Below are 19,315 nucleotides of genomic sequence, written 5' to 3' on the forward strand. Positions count from 1 at the left end.
TGTTATACAATCTTTCATTTATCAGTAGTAAGGAAGAAATGACGAAAGCAAAACATTGTTTAAAAGTGACCCATCACTCGCCACTTAGTGTCGCTGTCGAGGAATCATGTCGGTATTGTGTGAGTACGCTCTTGCCCCCTTGTTTGAAATTTGGCTAGCCAACATGGCGGACGAGCTGGATGTCGTTGATATCGAAGGAGACGAATATGATCCTGATTTAGGGTAAGAGCGTTTTTCTGTGTTTGATGGGCTAAAATGAATTAATATACAGTTTAGATATTTGGGCGATTCAAAGAATCAGAGCCATTAAATAACCCATTGGAAACTCAATAGCCATGGCTAGCACGGTAGACTAGTTAGACTTAGCTAGCTAACGTTAGCTAGCTGATTTCGACAACAGGGTTGTTAAGACGGTTATTCGAGCTATACTGAACAAAAATAAACGCAATGTACGTCCCATGTATTTTGAGATCAAATAAAATATGTTCCATACGCACAACCCATGCTTACACCATTAGTTCACAGCAACAACAAAAACAATCAAATACAATTGTCTGCTTGTTTTAGTCAATTACATACCTACATTTTAAGAAACATGTCTAAAGATTACTTTTCAACATTGCCTGCTCCTGAGAGTTCCCACTTCTTACAAAAAATACGCAATATCAAAGATTTTTAAAACTACCCAGAGATTGACCAGGGCCTGTCGTTTCCAATTTGAAACCAATTAATCAGTTGAAGTGAGCGAAGCACGAGCTAGTGAGATCCGATTGGCGCGTTCTAGCATTTATTTGCATATTTCCATTAGGGAACCCCTACTCTGATGTGCGCTTGTGCAATAACTCAATAAGCAGCCCTTGAACTCCTCATTTTTAAAACTTTGGCAACGGGTAAATTCTAGAAACATAGTTCACTCTGTCGGTTACAGATTCTAGCTTTGGAAACAGAAAACCATATGGAGATCAAATGTTTTAACCGATTAGAACATTTGCCAAATCCCTCTAGCTCGATCTTTTCCCAATGTCGGCCACTGGACCTCTTCCCATCCCCGTATTTGGTAGTAAGTGGAAACGCCAACCTGATGTTTTACATTTACATACAGTGAAATATGTATCATTGTTCTGTGGTAATATTGTAGGGCTTCCCTCGTGTCCCTTTTCTAGGGAGTGCTAGGATGATACCAACCTGAAACATTAAGCTAGCTAAGACCAACAACACAAACAGACTGTACAGCTACAAGTAGTAGTGGAGGTATACTAAACAAATTAAAGGGGAACTGCACCTACTGATTTGGCCTCATTTTTGGGCTTGCTCCTCAAGAAATCCTGGCGCCATGACAGAATCCAAATGTAAGTTGGCTTGGTGGTGTGTCATTGCCACCACAAAGACACACCCACCTTTCAGAACCTTGCCCTTTCCTCCAGTCAATCCAACAAACTAACCTGCAGGTTGACTTCAATAGCTACAGGCAGTTAGATGACGAACACTCATCCTGGTCGCAGGATTTGCTAGTAACAAAATTGTTACCATCAGTCGATTCTTGTAAAAATGGTCAATTCTGAAAACGCTTTGTCCTGTACAACTGCGGCCCTTCCGCAGGTTGCTGAAATTCATTATTTTAATAAAAACGTATCCAATACAACCACCAGTTGTGTTGTCAACTCAGCGTCAATGTGCATGTGCCAATTGAATCATTTGTTCCTCATTTGTGTTGCTCGTACTACTTACTACATGAACTGAGATTGTTGGCACATGAAGTGAACTGGAATCATGAGCACAACGATCAGGCTGGTTCCACCAGGCTAGGAATGTCCTGGACATTATATGCGTCTAAGAAGTACAAAATAAGCAACAAATAATGTCAGTTTACATAAATGGCGTTTACAATTGTGTTATCAAATCTATCAAAGTAATGAAGTGTGTTACCTTCTGTATTTGTACAAATGATGAGCCTGTGAAAGCTGTTGCTGCTGACAGGTGAACGTTGCTGGCCGGATACTTGCCCAACGTGTGGCTGACTGTTCAATTCATAGGAATGCTCACAGTGAGGGCATGTCTACATGATGCTGATGAGGCCTCCCTTGCTGGTCTTCTCTATGCTGCATGTTTGCCTGCAAACTGGACATCTCTCGAACAACTGCAACAGGCAATTTGTATCAAATGGTGTTGACTAAGAGGGCCTGTGACAGGTTGATATAATAGACAGCCAAGTGGTAAATTGAATTTTGTTCTAAAGAAAGGACAATACTTTTTTGCTAATGCCCTTCACAACACAAATGACTCTGCTAGTTGTATCTGCTTGTCTGAGGAATTGGCCTACTTTTCACATAACACACATTACCTGTCGTTGATGAAGCCATCTGTCGAGGGAGACTGGCAACAACAGGTACTTGTTCACGCATGACACTTATTCTGAGGTCTTGTCTGACAAGCTGTGAAAATAGCAAGTGAACAGTGAATTAAATGATTTTTGTAGGTCGCTAAACTATTGCAATCACATTGCTGGACATGTTTTGATACCCACCGTCGCTCCTTTTGATAGATCCCGGCAGTCCGTTCATGACCAGGGGATCAATCCGGCACCCAACTGTGCACTTTGTCTAACAGGAAGAACTGGGTCAACGGTTGTCATCATCCCTAAATGATAAACATAGCTCGAGAAATAATGTAATCAGGTTTGGAAGATAATTCTATGCTTCACAGATGTAGACTGACTGGCGCCAGATTGGATTAGATTCAGGCCGGTGACGATGCAACCAACTGTGACATGTTTTGCGATGGCCCTGGGTTAGTTTGAGTTTGTTGCTGCTAGTTAGTACACTGTTGTAGTCAGACATGAATGAACTACTACCACCATAGCTGCATCAAACGTTTGTGCTCTAGATATGGGTTCCACCTCCAGAGGATATTCTGATTGTTTAGTCTAAATTACACTCATTTAGTAGCATGGAAATATGATAACATTGATAAAGTAGGCAAATAATTACTTGGAAACAACTTTGACATATTATGATGATGTCAAATGGACTTTAGTGAGATGGCAATGTTGCCATTAACTTTACTGTTACTAGCTAAATTCATAACATTGTCCCTGCCAACTTTGTTAGCTGGCTAAAGTTATTCTGCATGTAAAGTCAATTTAGCGACATCACAATCATGACGAAAGGTTTCTCCAACTAACTATTTGCCTTTTGAAATGTTTCCTAGCCAAATCAGATTTGTATTGAGGTAGGCTTACATTAGCTGGCTAGTTAGGGATAAGTATTATCAAGGTATACATAACCAGCAGTCTCATGACCTAGCTACCGGTATACACCCCACCACTGGGGACCAACAAACTCCAACCACGTATTCCGCATGATAAGGGTCCTTCGGCAGGGCATGCAAACCATAGTTGGTCAATCCGTATAGGGCTTTTCAGTCTGAAACGGTCATGAACCTTTAAACGGATTGAAGGAGAATGAATGAATGAAACAATGGAGGGGGTTTGTTAATCTGGGCCAGATTACCACGGCGGGAGGAGTTTAAACCGGGTAAAAAGTGATTGCAATCGTTTTCGAACTGGGCTGCCTCCCGGGTGTGAGCCAGGTGCCCTCTGGCCAACGGCTAAGTCGGCTCAAAAACTAATTGCTTTTCATAAAAACACTTTGTCTGTCTTCCCAATGAAAGCTAGTTTGAAAATTCTAAAATGTTATTTTATGGAAAAGACGATTCACCTAGCTGCCTTATTGACAACATGACCAAGTGGCGCAGATTACTGTTTAATTTGACAAGAGCGCTCCCCCCTCCCCGCTTTTGCCCGACGACTTGTGTGTGGAGGTGACGACTACGCTCCGCCTCCCAGATGGTCCTACTAGGTTCACTCACGCGTGGGTAGTCTTTGCCTCTGGATCTTCTCTTGATATTACAGGGTGGGTCAACTCCCACTGTGCGTTGTATGCCTGGATTAGAGGTCGACCGATTAGGATTTTTCAACACCGATATCGATTATTGGAGGACCAAAAAAAAGCAGATTTCTATTTATTGATTTGTAATAATGACAATTACAACAATACTGAATGAACACTTATTTTAACTTTAATACATCAATCAAATTAATTTAGCCTCAAATAAATATAGGCAAAAACAAAGTGTTGGAGAAGAAAGTAAAAGTGCAATATGTGCCATGTAAAAAGCTAATGTTTAAATTCCTTGCTCAGAACATGAGAACATGAAAGCTGGTGGTTCCTTTTAACATGAGTCTTCAATATTCCCAGGTGAGAAGTTTTAGGTTGTAGTTATTCTAGGAATTATAGGACTATTTCTCTCTATACCATTTGTATTTCATATACCTTTGACTATTGAATGTTCTTATAGGCACTTTAAATTGCCAGTGTAACAGTATTGCTTCCGTCCCTCTCCTCGCCCCTACCTGGGCTCGAACCAGGAGGAACACATCGACAACAGCCACCCTCGAAGCATCGTTACCCATCACTCCACAAAAGCCTGTGTAGTGCCTTGCGGTCGGAGGCCGAGCCGTTCGCCATACCAGACAGTGATGCAACCAGTCAGGATGCTCTCGATGGTGCAGCTGTAGAAGCTTTTGATGATCTGAGGACCCCATGCCATATCTTTTCAGTCTCCTGAGGGGGAATATGCTTTGTCGTGCCCTCTTCACGACTGTCTTAGTGTGTTTGGACCATGATAGTTTGTTGTTGATGTGGATACCAACCTGCTCCACTACAGCCCCGTCGATGAGAATGGGAGCGTGCTCAATCATTCTTTTCCTATATTCCACAATCATCTCCTTTGTCTTGATCATGTTGAGGGAGAGGTTGTTGTCCTGGCACCACATGGTCAGGTCTCTGACCTCCTCCCTGTAGGCTGTCTCATCGTTGTCGGTGATCAGGCCTACCAAAGAGGAGTCTGGAGAGGGGCTTAAAAGAGGGGTCTGGAGTCGTGCCTGGCCATTCAGTCGTGAGTACAGGAGGGGACTAAGCACGCACCCCTGAGGGCCCCTGTTATAATGCTACTTTTCTTCTTTAGCACTTCATTCAACAAATAATTTAACTAGTTAACCAGTAACATGTCTCTTTTGGTTCCACAGTTTCACAACTGCTGGATTTTATAGTTTTTGTATATATATATATATATATATATATATATATATATATATATATATATGATAGCAATTACAGTGCAGTAGCTCCTAACAATGGTCATTAAGTTATGTTCTTACCTTACCCCACAGTCTTCTAACTTCTAATACATCAATCAGCTCCTGACCTGTCTTCCCCAGAATCTCCACTCCTTCCCTATCTTTTACATTGGTTTTTATACCCCTTTTTTGCCCAAGTGTTTGAATACCCATACTAACATACTGTATACTACATACTTAATGAGTAAATACTAAATACTATTAGTTCGGGGGGATCACGTGACCCTTGAACGAGATGGCCGCATGAACTAAGAGCTCCGCACAAGTAGTTTCCAATTCCTAATCTTACCTCCACTCCAAGTTCACACTCATTTAGCTTTAGCAAGAAAAAGTCATGGCGGCTACAAAAGGCGACACTACAGGTGACATTTTTACCCGGACTCGAGTATTAGCGACGGAAAAAGCCTCCAAGAAGAAGCTAGCTTCAGAAAAAACTAGCGCCATTAGCCAGGAGCAAGAGAACCCGCTCCCCCACGAGGCACAACGAATGCCAACCTCGCACTCTGTCGAAGACATCCTTTCTGAGTTGAGATCCCAACGTACAGAACTAAACACTAAATTAGATGCCATTAATTCTCAGCTCAATGCGATAGGGGGCAAGGTGACAATCCTGGAAAACGCTTTGCCTGACATCAACAACAAGATGTCCAGGCGCCCCGCGTTTATGGTTGAGGCAGAGGGGCGAATCCTATCCATGGAAAACTTATTGACAGATGCCATGGAAACAATAGCATATGCTAAAAAGAAAATCGAGCATCTGGAAGAGAAAACAGAGGACCTGGAAAACAGGGGGCGAAGGAATAATTGTGTTCTATTCAATCTGGGCGAAAAAGAAGAGGGAAACATGTCACTGATCCGCTACCTGCAAGACAAACTTCCCGAGTGGCTCCACCTGCCCACCGACAGGCCCATAGAACTCGAGAGAGCTCACCGAGCACTGAGGCCCCCACCAGCAGCCAGACAACCAGCACTCCCAATCACCATACGTTTCCTGAGATTCACCGACAAGGAACGAGTCCTACAGGCGGCGAAAAACAACACCATCACAGTGGGAAACGCCAAACTCGCTTTACACCAGGACCTGTCAGCTGGAATACGCCGAAAGCGCAGAGAATTTGACGAAGTGAAGAAATACTCCATTGACCGAGGCATCTTCAGGGGATTCAAATACCCAAACGAGCTCAGGATTCTTCACCAGGGAGCCTTGCGACACTTCAAAACTCCCGAAGAGGCAAAACGTTTTTTGAAAGACAATCCTGGCCAATGAGAAACAGACCAATGACTAAATGCGATTAATGCCATTACTAAAGGAGGTAAGACGACATATAGCCGATATCCAGAGATCCACCCCCTAAATGTCATTATAGCCGTCCAATTTATATTTATTGTCCTTTAACTGAGAGGGATGGGCTGTATAGCCTAACCTAGGCCTACTAATGTTTCAGCCTACTTTTATTTCCCTGTTTTTTTTGTTGTTGCTATTATTACCTGGGGTTCCCTATGTCCCTTGGGGGAGGCATATGTAGGCTGGGCTATTGATTTTATTTTTCTCCCCTCTTTTACTGGGGTCTGGACGAGGGCAACTGTGTTATTTACTCAATGCGGGGTGGAGAGGATGAGGCATTTCTTTGGTGGGGAGAAGGAGACGTTGTGCGTTGCTAACTGTTCCCGGTTTTTGTTTTATTCGGAACACAGAATTGAGACTGAGCGGGGGGGTAATAGATCCAACGGGATGTGTCGAGTTGTTTGGGAACTCGGCTGGGGTGTTCAGAGACTTATTTTATGTACACCATTTATTTTCCTTTTATGTGAACGCAGCTGTAATTACTATCCACTTTTACCCAGCGATGACTTGCACTAAAGTTCGATTACTGCTCGATGACGATGACTAGTACCTTAAATCTATTGACATGGAACAGCCATGGTCTAGGACATGCAATAAAACGAAAAAAGATACTATGTGCTCTAAAAAAGGAAAAAGCAGACATTGCGCTATTACAAGAGACACACCTCTGTGATGCTGAACATGCCAAACTCCGCAGAGCTTGGGTGGGACAGGAATATTTCTCATCTTTCAAATCAAACAGTAGAGGCACAGCCATACTTATCCATAAAAATGTTCCATTCATAATTGACAAAAACATATCTGATCCGGAGGGGAGATTTATTTTGATAACTGGGTCACTATATGGTCAACCAATTACTATATTAAACATATACGCCCCTAACACAGATACTCCTGCCTTCATGTCAAAAATTATAACCCTGTTCAATGAGCATTGTGTCTCCTTTGGCGTGGTGGCCGGAGATTTTAATTGTACCCTTAACCCAACCCTAGACAAATCATCTCAAGTCCCCACCACAAATCCTAGATCTGCAAAGATGTTGAACTCTCTTACTAAAGAGATGGGACTGATAGATATCTGGAGAGAGAATAATAGCTCATCTATGGACTATACATACTACTCTAATGTCCATAACACCTACTCCCGTATAGATTACATTTTTATCCCAAAGAGTTTCATAAATTCAGCCACATGTACAATCGGACCCATAGCACTTTCAGATCACGCCTTTGTCCACCTCTGCTTTGACCTCTGCAAAAACATCCTGAGGTCAAAGAGCTGGAAATTCAACACCTCCATGCTATCAAATGACGAGTTCCATACATTGGTAACTACATGGATAGACAACTACACACAAGACAATAAAGACTCTCCTGTTTCTCCGGCCACAATGTGGGACGCTGCTAAAGCCACACTAAGAGGTCATCTAATTGCATATGCTTCCTCTAAGAAAAAAGCAATGGAAGCACACAGGCTAGATCTTGAGAGGGAGCTGGAATGCTGTGAAAAAATACATAAACAATCCCTAGACAGCACCTCCTGGAGTCATCTTAAAGCAGCCAAAGCCAAACTGAATTTGGACTACACTCGGGAGATAAAAAAAAAGTTTTCTTTACTAAACAGAAATACCATGAGTATAGCAATAGGCCCAGTAGATTGCTTGCTTACCAATTAAAAAAGGAGCAGTCAGAGCGTACAATCATGGCTATCCGAACAGCAGAGGACGAGGTCACATATGACCCAAAAAATATCAATTTAACTTTTCATGATTTTTACTGCAAACTATATACCTCTGAGAGAAAACACACAGAGGCAGAACTCCACTCTTTCCTAGAGGGAATCTCGCTACCTAAACTATCAGAGACCGACCAGGAAGATCTCAACTCCCCCTTCACTCCTGAGGAGATCCTGGAGGCAATTACCTCCATGCCACCTAATAAGTCCCCAGGCCCAGATGGATTCCCCAGAGAGTTCTACAAAGCTTTTTGGCCCCAGCTCAGCCCTATCTTCATGCCAATGCTGGAGGAGTTTTGCAAAAACGGAGTTCTCCCAGACTCAATGCACACAGCTCGCATTACAGTGTTGCTAAAAAAGGACAAGGACCCCCTATCCTGCTCGTCCTTCCGGCCCATAAGCTTGTTGGATTTCGACTATAAAATAATTACCAAATTGCTCGCCAAAAGACTAAACACTCTTCTTCCCAAAATAATAAAAGCGGACCAAACTGGATTTATTAGAGACAGATACTCTTCTGATAACATTCGCCGTCTTTTTGATATTATTGATCAAGTAAACGCACAAAAGACCCCTGTCCTGCTGGCTTCACTGGATGCTGAGAAGGCGTTTGACAGGATGGAGTGGAGCTTTCTGTTTTCAGTCTTAGAAAAGTTCAATATGGGCCCAAATTTTATTAAATGGATCAAATCACTATACTCTCATCCAAATGCCATGGTGACTACTAATGGACTGAACTCTGACAGATTCCCTCTGGAACGGGGCACAAGACAAGGGTGCTCGCTGTCCCCGCTGCTCTACTTGTTGGGGGCGGAGCCTCTGGCAGAGCTGATAAGGAGCAATCCAAGTATTATGGGTGTTTCTGCAGGTGGCCTGCAGCACAAGATTTCGCTTTACGCGGATGATGTCTTGCTCTACATATCCAACCCCGAGAAATCCCTCCCTCTCATTTTAGACACAATTGCTCAGTATGGCAAGTTTTCAGGTTATAAGATTAATTTTAACAAATCCACTGTCTGCCCTCTCAATATTACACTCACCAGCTCTATGAAGACACTTTGTCCTTTCCAATGGAAAACACACGGGTTTCAATACCTCGGGATCTTCATAACACCAGATCTGAATAGCCTTTTTAAGGAAAATTATCTTCCACTCCTGGATCGAATCAAGAACGATCTCCAAACCTGGATCTCCCTCCCAATTAGCTTAGTAGGAAGAATTAATGTAATCCGTATGAACGTCCTCCCTAGACTAAACTACTTATTTCAGATGCTCCCATGCTATCTCCCAGTTTCCTTCTTCAAAACAACTAACCAAAGCATCACCAAATTTATATGGGGCAATAAAAAACCTAGGATCAAGTTTTCCACTTTATCAAAACCTGAATCTAAAGGTGGTCTTGCCCTTCCCTCCCTTCAACTGTACTACTGGTCTGCCCAAATCCGCAACATGCTAACATGGATCACAAACAGACAAGAGTCAACGTGGATTCAGATAGAAGCCCAATCCTGTGGTTCATTGCCCTTAAGCTCAATTATATTCATTAATAACTTTAGTGAAGTGGGCAACATAGCCAAGACCTTTGCGACTTACAGCACCCTACTAGCGTGGAGGGACTGTAAGAAATACCTGGGCATTTCCTCCCAAATATGTTCTCACTCGCCTATAGTAGGCAACCCAGACTTGCCAAAAGCCCTGAGGGATGCCAACTTTAATCTTTGGCATACTCTAGGAATCAGGACCTTTTCAGACCTATTTCATCAGAAAACCACTACACTGAAATCCTTTCAAGAGCTCTGCAGTGAATTCGATGTGCCAAGATCCCATTTTTTTTAAATATCTTCAAATTAGACATGTAATTTCCTCATTTACCTCCAAGAGGAGGTTTAGAACTCAGTTGAATGAAGTTGAAACCCTTCTTGTCACAGCACAATCCATTAAAGGCAAAATATCTTACATCTATAGACTCCTTTCTGAGAAAGGAAGCTCCTCCTTTACTCCTTTGAAAATAATCTGGGAAAAGGACCTTGGTCTGACTATCAGTGATGAGTTATGGGCGGAGGTTTGCGACAGGGTATACTGCTCCTCTACCAGTGTAAAAATGAAAGAATCTAATTACAAATTTTTGTACAAATTTTATTATACTCCTTTGAGACTCCATAGAATGAAAACAGATATGTCTCCTAACTGTAAAAGATGTACCTCTGAAAGTGGAACCTATATGCATGTATTTTGGAGCTGTAGGGAGATTGCCAGATTCTGGCAATCTGTACATACTGCTGCACAGAAAATACTAGATGTACAGTTTGATATGACCCCGTGTATCTATCTTCTTAATGCCCAGCAGGACTTTGTTCTTGATCCTGACAGAGAAAATTTGCTTATGACTATTACATACTTTGCTAAGAAATGTATTATTCTATTGTGGGCCTCAAATACCCCTCCTACATTTAAAATGTGGATTGACCAGATTGTTGACTTTCTTCCTCTTGAAAAGCTCACTTATGACCTCCACAAGAGACAGCCCAAGTTTGATAGACTCTGGTCTTCACTATTCAACTATATTTCAAACTGGACAGAGTGAATGGGGTGACTAGGGAAATGCGCAGATACATGTTGTGTAAGGTACTGTAAAACCTAAAAACAAATTATTGGCCCGTCGTCTCAGCGAATGCTAGAAATAGCTGATAAGAACCTTGATAGTGCTGCTGCAAGTGTTATGTTTTTTTTTTTTTTTTTTTTAATTTAAATTTTAATTTAGTTTTTGAGTATGTATGTACGTACGTGTGTGTATGTATGTACGTACGTGTATGTATGTATGTATGTATGTGTATATATATGTATGTACCAAGGAAAATATATAGATTAAGAAAAATAAATGCTTTTATTTGACTTTATCATTCATTTTAATTGTATTTTTATTTTTTCAAAAGTGTTATTATTTTTTTATTTTTTATTTTTTTTAAACCTGTCACATCTGTGAATGTGGAATGTGTTCTGTTGGTTGATTGAAAAACAAGAGAACTTAATAAAACTTTAAATTGAAAAAAAAAATACTATTAGTTCATTTTAGTATACTGTTAACAAACGGTATCCCTTCAGTTGAGTGTACTAGTGCTTTGCCAGTACTAGTGCTTCAACAGCTTGCTAGCTTGTTAGCGTAACAAATTACTAGCTAGACATTTTGGAGTGCCAGAGTGCGCTCTGGGCATTCTAAAATTCAGAGCGTTGTCCGTTCGTAAATTCAGAGCATTTCGCTCTCGGAGCGCACACTGGGTGCTCGGGCCAAGGAGTAGCCGATTCTGACCGTTGGCTAGCTTGCTAGCTACTTCCAGACACAAATGAGAGAACATCTCACTCTGACCATTTTACTCACCCTAGCAGAGCTGGTTAGACCGTTTTCATGTTATCTAGAGTGTTGGTGACTGTAACTGTGCTGCTGGCAACAATTTAATTACGCCTTTTGTCGTTTACCGACACCGGCCATATTCAATGGGTGTTGCGCGCTCGTAAATTCATCAGTTATTCTGCTCTCTGTTAGCCTCAGATGAGAGTGCTCTGAAATCGGAGTAGATAGCCAGAGTGAATTTACAAAAGCACTTGAATGTCCATTGAGAACGCACAACGACTATACAGCTAAGCTAAGAATGATCTAGTCAATAAATGTTGGGTAGTTAGCTAGCTACCTAACGTTATGCTAACATACTGCTGCTGTAATGATATGCTATGTGGTTCGTAAGGATAGCGTAGCTAACAAATTGTCAGCCAACAACGTGTAAGGTAACTTATTTAAAAAGTCATTACTTTATTACATTGCTCAACATTTTCTTCACATTTGTCATAATTAGTTAAATTTGTATCCACTCGCATTGGACTTCGGCTGCATATTTTCCACCATTTTCTTCAAATCTGAAAATGTGAAGCCACGCCCATTTTCTGAAGAATTTGATTATGGGCCCTAAAAGCGCGGAAATAGTGTCCATTGCTTGTATACTTCGTATTTTTTCGAATGTAGTACGACATCCGGGAACTTTTGGCATACTAACTATATCCACACTATGACCAATAGACATACTGTATACTCAATTTAAGTCACAAATAGTATGGTTAGTGTGAGTATTTGAACACAGCTAGAGTTAGGTAACACGTTGGTTCCCTTGTAGGTGACGACAATCCGTGGTGTCCCACGTGCAATCAAGCAACTCTATCAACTCCATCCCAGGGACGAGGTTTGGCAGGGGTCTCGCCATATCATCTGCATACAGTCTACCCGCAGCCGTCATTTCCTCTCTGCCTTTGACTGGGTCTTGCTGCTTGTGGTTGAGGCCTCTTCCTGTCCTTCCGCATTTTCTTGTTCTTGTCTCCGTGTTACCAGAGTTCTGTCTGTGGACTGGAGGAGTCATCAGGTCATATTGACTAGGCTCATTCACAACATGTGCCATTGCCCGGTTCAACCCGGGCCAGCGTAATAGAACTCCCTTAATGAAGGGAAGCGGAGGGACGATTTGCACGTGGAGCTTGGCACATGGGGGCATGATTAATTCAAAACCAACCTTCATTTACTTGTTGTGACGCACTAAGGTTCCAAACTCTGTTTTAGACGAGACTGACTGACAAATTATCTTATTGAACTTTTTTTTGTACATTTTGACACTATAATAAATGTTTGACTCATATCGATGCCACATAGACCGTTTTCAAAGGGATTTAAAAAAAATACAAATTAGAGGCAGTCGTTATTTAAATGTCTTACATGTGAGGAAATGTATACCCTACTTGGACACCGGGTCCCCACAATTTCCCACTCTAACCTCAGGGCTCATCTCGCAGTCTCAATTTCCCTACGTGGGAGAATTGTGAACCATAGATCGGGATTTTTTTTTACCTTGTTACATGTACATTGAACAACACATAGACTTTTGTCATGTTTTGTTATTTCAGTATAACAAAAAAAATACAAGGAAGTTGTCTCTTACAATGGGTGTCAATGGGAAAGAATGTTTGTTTCGTGGTCAAGCGGAGTTCCTGCATATTGACGTGATTATCGACTCGCAGTCCACGCTAAACCCAACGTTCATGACACTCCCACTCCACTGTCTTTGCTGCAGCAGATGATGATCTCTCCAGATTAATCAGGAATTCCTGCTTTTCTGACTTTTATCCTCCGTTCATATATAATAGAGACTAACCTATCCCCTAGCCAACATTTAGATGTTCCTGCTTTTCTGACTTTTATCCTCCGTTCATATATAATAGAGACTAACCTATCCCCTAGCCAACATTTAGATGTTCCTGCTTTTCTGACTTTTATCCTCCGTTCATATATAATAGAGACTAACCTATCCCCTAGCCAACATTTAGATGTTCCTGCTTTTCTGACTTTTATCCTCCGTTCATATATAATAGAGACTAACCTATCCCCTAGCCAACATTTAGATGTTCCTGCTTTTCTATGTTCTCCTTGTTATGACATTTGTCATAGTCATACATAGCTAATAACTATAATTCCTATTTCAGGGACTTCGGTGACAGAGCAGCGCTACTCCAGAACCAGTACATGCAGTCAGCATGGAAGACCAATACTGGCGTCCTAGTAAGAAGTGTTGCCGCCAAAGAAATATGATGCAATGGAATTTAAGTGGGTACTCTGTGTATTGGTCTGTGTGTGTGTGTTGACTCTTTCTCTCCCCAATAGCCGTGGGAGCTGGACCACTCCATCAGTGCAGAGAACAGAGAAGTGATCGAGAACATGTTGATGGAGGAGCAGTATCCTTCTCATGGACCGTAGACACACCCCGGGTCAGATTGGAATGTTTGTTTGTCTGTCTTGATACATGATGTGTTCTAGTCCTTAAGCACTTCTCTAGGTATTATCTGACAGGTAAAGAGATGCCTGAGAGTGTGTGGGCCAACGCTCCACCTAACCCTAAACCCAAATTGAAGAGGTTAGTCAGGTTTCCTTATGTGTGAACTCTTCCGGGCGTATTGTGTTTTTTCCCCTCTGATGTGATGCTGTGACTGCCGTGTTGTCCCCAGGTCTCCAGCCAAGTCCTCAGCTTCAGGCTCCGCGACAGCCACTCGCTGGTCTCAGCAGGAGAAGGTGCTGTTTGAGACAGGACTGGTATGACCCTCTCCTTTCCTCTCCTTTCTTCTCCTGTCTCATTGATCTTAAATGACTCCCTACTTTCTATATGCCCTGAACCTGCAGGCTCAGTTTGGCCGTAGATGGACTAAGATCTCCAAGCTGGTAGGCAGCCGGACCGTTTTCCAGGTTAAGAGCTACGCCAGACAGTACTTCAAACACAAGGTAACACTGTCCTCTAGTCTACACCTCTCCCAGCTCAGCCAACCAGGATATATTAGAGATATCCTCCAGTCTCTGTCCTCTCTCATCATCCTCTCACCATTTCAGTCTCCCCCTCCTCTCTGCCTGCAGGCTAAATCAGAGGGCAATACTACTGCTGTGGCGCCTCCTACAGCTCCGGTGGTGTTAGGCCATGTCCCAGAGACAAGCTCAGCATTCTCCACCTCTGGCCTGTCTGTCCCCAGCCATCTGTCAGCTCTGACCAACGTTGTCCGGATAGAGAGACTGGGTGACGAAGAGGAGGAAGAGGTGGACATCACTGATGACCTCAGCGATGAGGGAGGGAGTGGAGGAGGGGTTGGAGTGATAGGAGAAAACAGAAGGTTTGAGGGGAAGGGAGAGGACCTTCAGGCAGGAGTTCATACTGAGACATATGAGCCTGGAGCCCCAGAGGACCTGGACAACCAGGGAGAGACCCACCAGGACCTATCCAACCAGACACTCCCCAGCCTGGGAGAGACTGATCAGGAGCAGCCTAACTGTAGCCCTCCATCCTCCCTCACAACCCCCTCCCCCTGCCTAGCAGTGCAGGCCCCCAGTGGACAGTGTGAGGGGGGCACTGCTGAGCCCCAGAGGGACCCAGTAGAGTCTGGAGAGGAGACAGGGGGGTCTAGGTGGACAGAGGCAGGGGAGGGGGAGGAGTCTGAAGAGGAAGAGGAGGAGCTCAAATACCCCGAGCAGGAAGTGGAGCTGGACCCGGCAACCATCACAGAGGAGGAGAAACAAGCTATCCCAGAATTCTTTGAGGGACGACCATCCAAAACCCCAGGAAGATATCTGAGGATCAGGAACTACATCCTGGACCAATGGTACACACACACACACTCACACACACAACCAATCAGAGACATCAAGGTTTAATTTTCAACATGCTTTTTGTGTGTGTTTGTCTCAGGTTGAAGAGTAAGCCCAGGTACTTGAACAAGACGTCAGTGCGTCCTGGCCTGAAGAACTGTGGAGATGTCAACTGTATTGGCAGAATACACACCTACCTGGAGTTGATAGGAGCCATCAACTTCAACTGTGGTAACTAGGACTCACTTTCTGGTGTGTCATTGATTGTCTCTTTCTTCTTCTCAGTCTCTCTCTCTGTTCCTCTTACTTATGCAAATTTTTCTGATCTTTTTTTTGTCTGACCTGTCTGTTCTGTCTCCACCCTCCATCCAGACCAGGCGGTGTATAACCGTCCCAGGATGGTGGATCGGTCCAAACCCAGAGACAGCAGAGACACTCTGGAATACCAACTGGCACAGAGACTACAGAGCATGGTGAGACAGCCCATGACCTCTAACCTCTGACCCCCTACTGTCCCTCAGATCACTCTAGCTGGGCCAAACGGCAACACTTAGCTATGTTAGTTATTTGTCAGGCTTAGGTTTATATGTCATTTATTTGTTTTATTAAAGGTCCCTATACACTACTGTTGTATTTATATTACAGTTCTATGTCAGGTTCATGATGGCTCTTCATCAGGTGTATGTGAGATGTGTATGACATGCTGTTAATGGGTTGTTGATTGGTTGTGTGTCGTAGCGAACCAGGAAGCGTCGTGTGAGGGACGTGTGGGGGAACTGGTGTGACGCTAAAGACCTGGAGGGACAGACATACGAGCACCTGAGTGCAGAGGAGCTAGCCCTGAGGAGAGAGGAGATGAGACGGCAATCTAAACCCTGTAAAGTCTCCAGGCACAGAAGGTGAGTGGGTGATGTATACTACGAAATACTGTGGTTCCTTATTAATGTGTACTGTAGATGACGTGTTGAAAGTCTCTCTCTCTCCATCATCAGGTTGTTGGATCCGTTCCAGTTGATTCCGTGCCGTGTGTTTGGAGAGGACAGACCAGAGCCCTTCCAGGTGATAGTGTGTGCTGAGGCTCTCCTTGTCATGGACATGGTAAGTACATACATCTACACATATATTTAATAAAGTACTCTCTTCACAAAGAACTGTGTAATAGAGTACTATCTTATCTAATATAGGAACTGTGTTTACACATGGACACACAGAGCGAGATATCAGTGTGGGTTCTTTACAAAGGCTTAGGTCTTAGGGCTCAGTGTCTTTTTTTGTTTGTATTTTTACCCAGCATGCTCATGTGTCGATGGGAGAGGTTATCGGCCTACTGGGAGGAGCTTACAGCGAGGAGGACAAAGTCTTGAAGGTGATACCACTACCGTGATGGTGATGATGATGATAAAGGAAATACTGATAACACTAGTACATCCCGCGTGTGTCTCTGTATCCGTGTGTGTCTTTGTCCTAGATCTTTGCAGCAGAGCCTTGTAACAGTGTGAGTACAGGTCTGCAGTGTGAGATGGACCCGTTGTCTCAGACTCAGGCCTGTGAGATGCTGTCTAGCCTGGGCTCGGCTGTAGTGGGATGGTACCACTCTCACCCCACCTTCCACCCTAACCCCTCTCTACGGGATATACACACACAGGACCAGTTCCAGGTACATATAGCTGTGTGCGCATGTGACTGTGTGTGTGCACGTGTGTTCTGACTCTGCCACTCCTCTCTCTCGCTCAGAGTTATTTCTCTCGAGGCGGAGCCCCCTTTATTGGGATGATCGTGAGTCCGTTTGACCCTGCTAACCCCTCCCCACGTTCCCAGACCACCTGCCTGATGGTCAGAGAGGACCAAGGACCTACAGGACCACAGAGTACGACACACACGCCTCTTAACATTACCCCTTTTACAACCCATTATCAACCTGGCATATTCATCCTCTCTCTCTTTCTCTCTCTCTCCTTACCTTTCTCAGAGCTGCCCTACAGGTTTGACTACCAGTGTTCCCAGCAGCAGCCTGACTGGGGCCAGCTGATGAGGAGGGCAGAGTGGATCATCTGCAAATATAAACATGCCCACGGCAGTGTCCAGATGGACAGGCTGTTCCGCAGGGACTCTCATCTGACCTGTCTAGAGAAGGTAGATCATACTGCCTCCCTGGCTCATATCGCTGTCTCACCTATAGAGATGGAGGACTCTAGTGCGCAAAATACAGTTTTAGCATGGGTAGTGCCATTGAGGACTTTCACCATTTTAGAAGTAGTTAACTGAGTGGGAATTTAAATGGGTTAAGGAAGGATCACATAATTCCATCCGGTTCATCGGGAGGGATCAGCCCATTAATTATACTCGTGAACAAACATTCCATAAATGCAGGTGGCATTAAATTGCCAACCTGGTCTTTATACCGGTTGTCTTCAAACCGCACTCTAGGTGGCAGTATACACCCTTTCAGTTTGTTTACTAACTCAGTTGCCATAGTGGGAAAAATACAGAGTCCTCTATCATTCTCTATTGTCTAACCCCTCCTCTCTGCTGTCTGTCTTTTCTCATCTTGCTCTCACCACCCCTGCCTCACTTCTATCTCTCAACCCCTGTCTCACCTACTCTCTCCTTCCTGTCTCACCCTCTGTATCTCTCTTTAGATGATGGCATCTTTAGGGCGATATCTGGAGCCCCTGCCAGAGGAGGGAGGTCCCTTCCTTTCCCAGATCCATGCTCTCTTCCAGTCTCACTTTGTTTCCGAGCAACCCAGAGACCAGGATGAGAGCGGAACCTCTGGCTCCCCAGAGCCAATCAACGCCCATGCCTTCCCCTTCGCTCAGCCAATCAACGTCAGCTTAACAGGAGACACAGGAACACAGGAAAACTGGGAGAATGAATCGGTCTCTCCAACTGATAATTTAGAAACGCCTAATATCAAAACTATTAACTCACACCAAGCTAAAGAAGAGATCTCACATCCAATACGGTTTGGTTCTGTGTTGTTGACTGGTCATGATTATCTATTCTGAATCTAATAGGTTTCTTTATGCATCCAGTTCTTAGTGTTTTAGGTTTATTAGTAGGCGTACTTGATTTAGCTTGACTGCAGCTCTCGAGAACACGAGGGGGCTTACATCCAGTCCCCATCTTGGGTTCTCAGCTGATGGTATGGAGTACAGCTGGCTCCATGTGAACTACATTCCTGACTGATCTGTTTTAACATTTAGAAACGTTAATATTCCTTGCAATACGGTTTTGGAAACATTTGGATCTCAACTTTCAGTAACAGCGAGACAGAATCCATAAAATACGAAAGATACGATTACTGAACGCAGTTTAGCAAAGTTTCACTGACTGAAGCACAGCCTCCAAGTTCTGTCTCGTTCATATGAAAGTTAAGTTCTAAATATTTGCTCAACATTATTCCGTGCGAGGCGTATTTGTGTTTAGGCAGCATTTGGACAGTGTTGGGGAATTTGCCTCACAAGGCTAAAGGGGTCTTCCAATGGCTCAATGTAATGCAATGGAATTGGAGTAATGAATAAGGGTAATCTCAATTGCTGCAATATGTGGAGTTTTTTTTTCCAAAAGGGAAAACTGCCAGCCTGTGGTTGCACAGGGTCTAGCTAAATCAAGTGTGCCTACTGTTTTATATGGCTTTATGCTGTATTGAATTAACAAAACCGTTGCTCGAACAAGTGATGTAGCAATATCACATTTTTAAATGTTATTTTTCATAGCATATGTATTGTAGGTTATACCAATCCACCTTTCAAATAAAAGGGTTGAAAGTCAAACATTTAAATGTTTGGGTTTGCACATTTGAAAAACAGAAAATAGTATGCTGTATCACTGTCGTTATTAAAATGTGCATGTAATTTCAGTTTGAAACATGACGCT

General features: G+C 43.3%; 1 protein-coding gene across 1 annotated transcript; it reads left to right on the forward strand.

Moving 5' to 3' along the window:
- Window positions 1–90: 90 nt before the first annotated feature.
- On the forward strand, window positions 91–19,311 carry LOC110521630 (histone H2A deubiquitinase MYSM1). Its single transcript, XM_021599313.3, has 16 exons — window positions 91–222; window positions 13,795–13,870; window positions 13,973–14,043; window positions 14,145–14,222; window positions 14,314–14,398; window positions 14,486–14,584; window positions 14,714–15,450; window positions 15,537–15,667; window positions 15,809–15,909; window positions 16,175–16,335; window positions 16,429–16,534; window positions 16,728–16,802; window positions 16,905–17,093; window positions 17,171–17,303; window positions 17,406–17,569; window positions 18,076–19,311. The coding sequence occupies exons 1-16, from the start codon at window positions 107–109 to the stop codon at window positions 18,442–18,444; spliced, it is 2,691 nt and encodes an 896-aa protein (XP_021454988.1). The 5' UTR covers window positions 91–106; the 3' UTR covers window positions 18,445–19,311.
- Window positions 19,312–19,315: the final 4 nt, after the last annotated feature.

Source organism: Oncorhynchus mykiss, chromosome 4 (assembly GCF_057628025.1).
Source record: "Oncorhynchus mykiss isolate SJ-2025 chromosome 4, ASM5762802v1, whole genome shotgun sequence".
Lineage (NCBI taxonomy): Eukaryota > Metazoa > Chordata > Actinopteri > Salmoniformes > Salmonidae > Oncorhynchus > Oncorhynchus mykiss.

Coding starts and splice junctions, on each gene's coding strand:
- LOC110521630 (XM_021599313.3), top strand. CDS start 107: ATGTCGGTATTGTGTGAGTACGCTCTTGCCCCCTTGTTTGAAATTTGG. Junction 13,871..13,972: donor AGACCAATACTGGCGTCCTA/GTAAGAAGTGTT, acceptor TCTCCCCAATAG/CCGTGGGAGCTGGACCACTC. Junction 15,451..15,536: donor AACTACATCCTGGACCAATG/GTACACACACAC, acceptor TGTTTGTCTCAG/GTTGAAGAGTAAGCCCAGGT.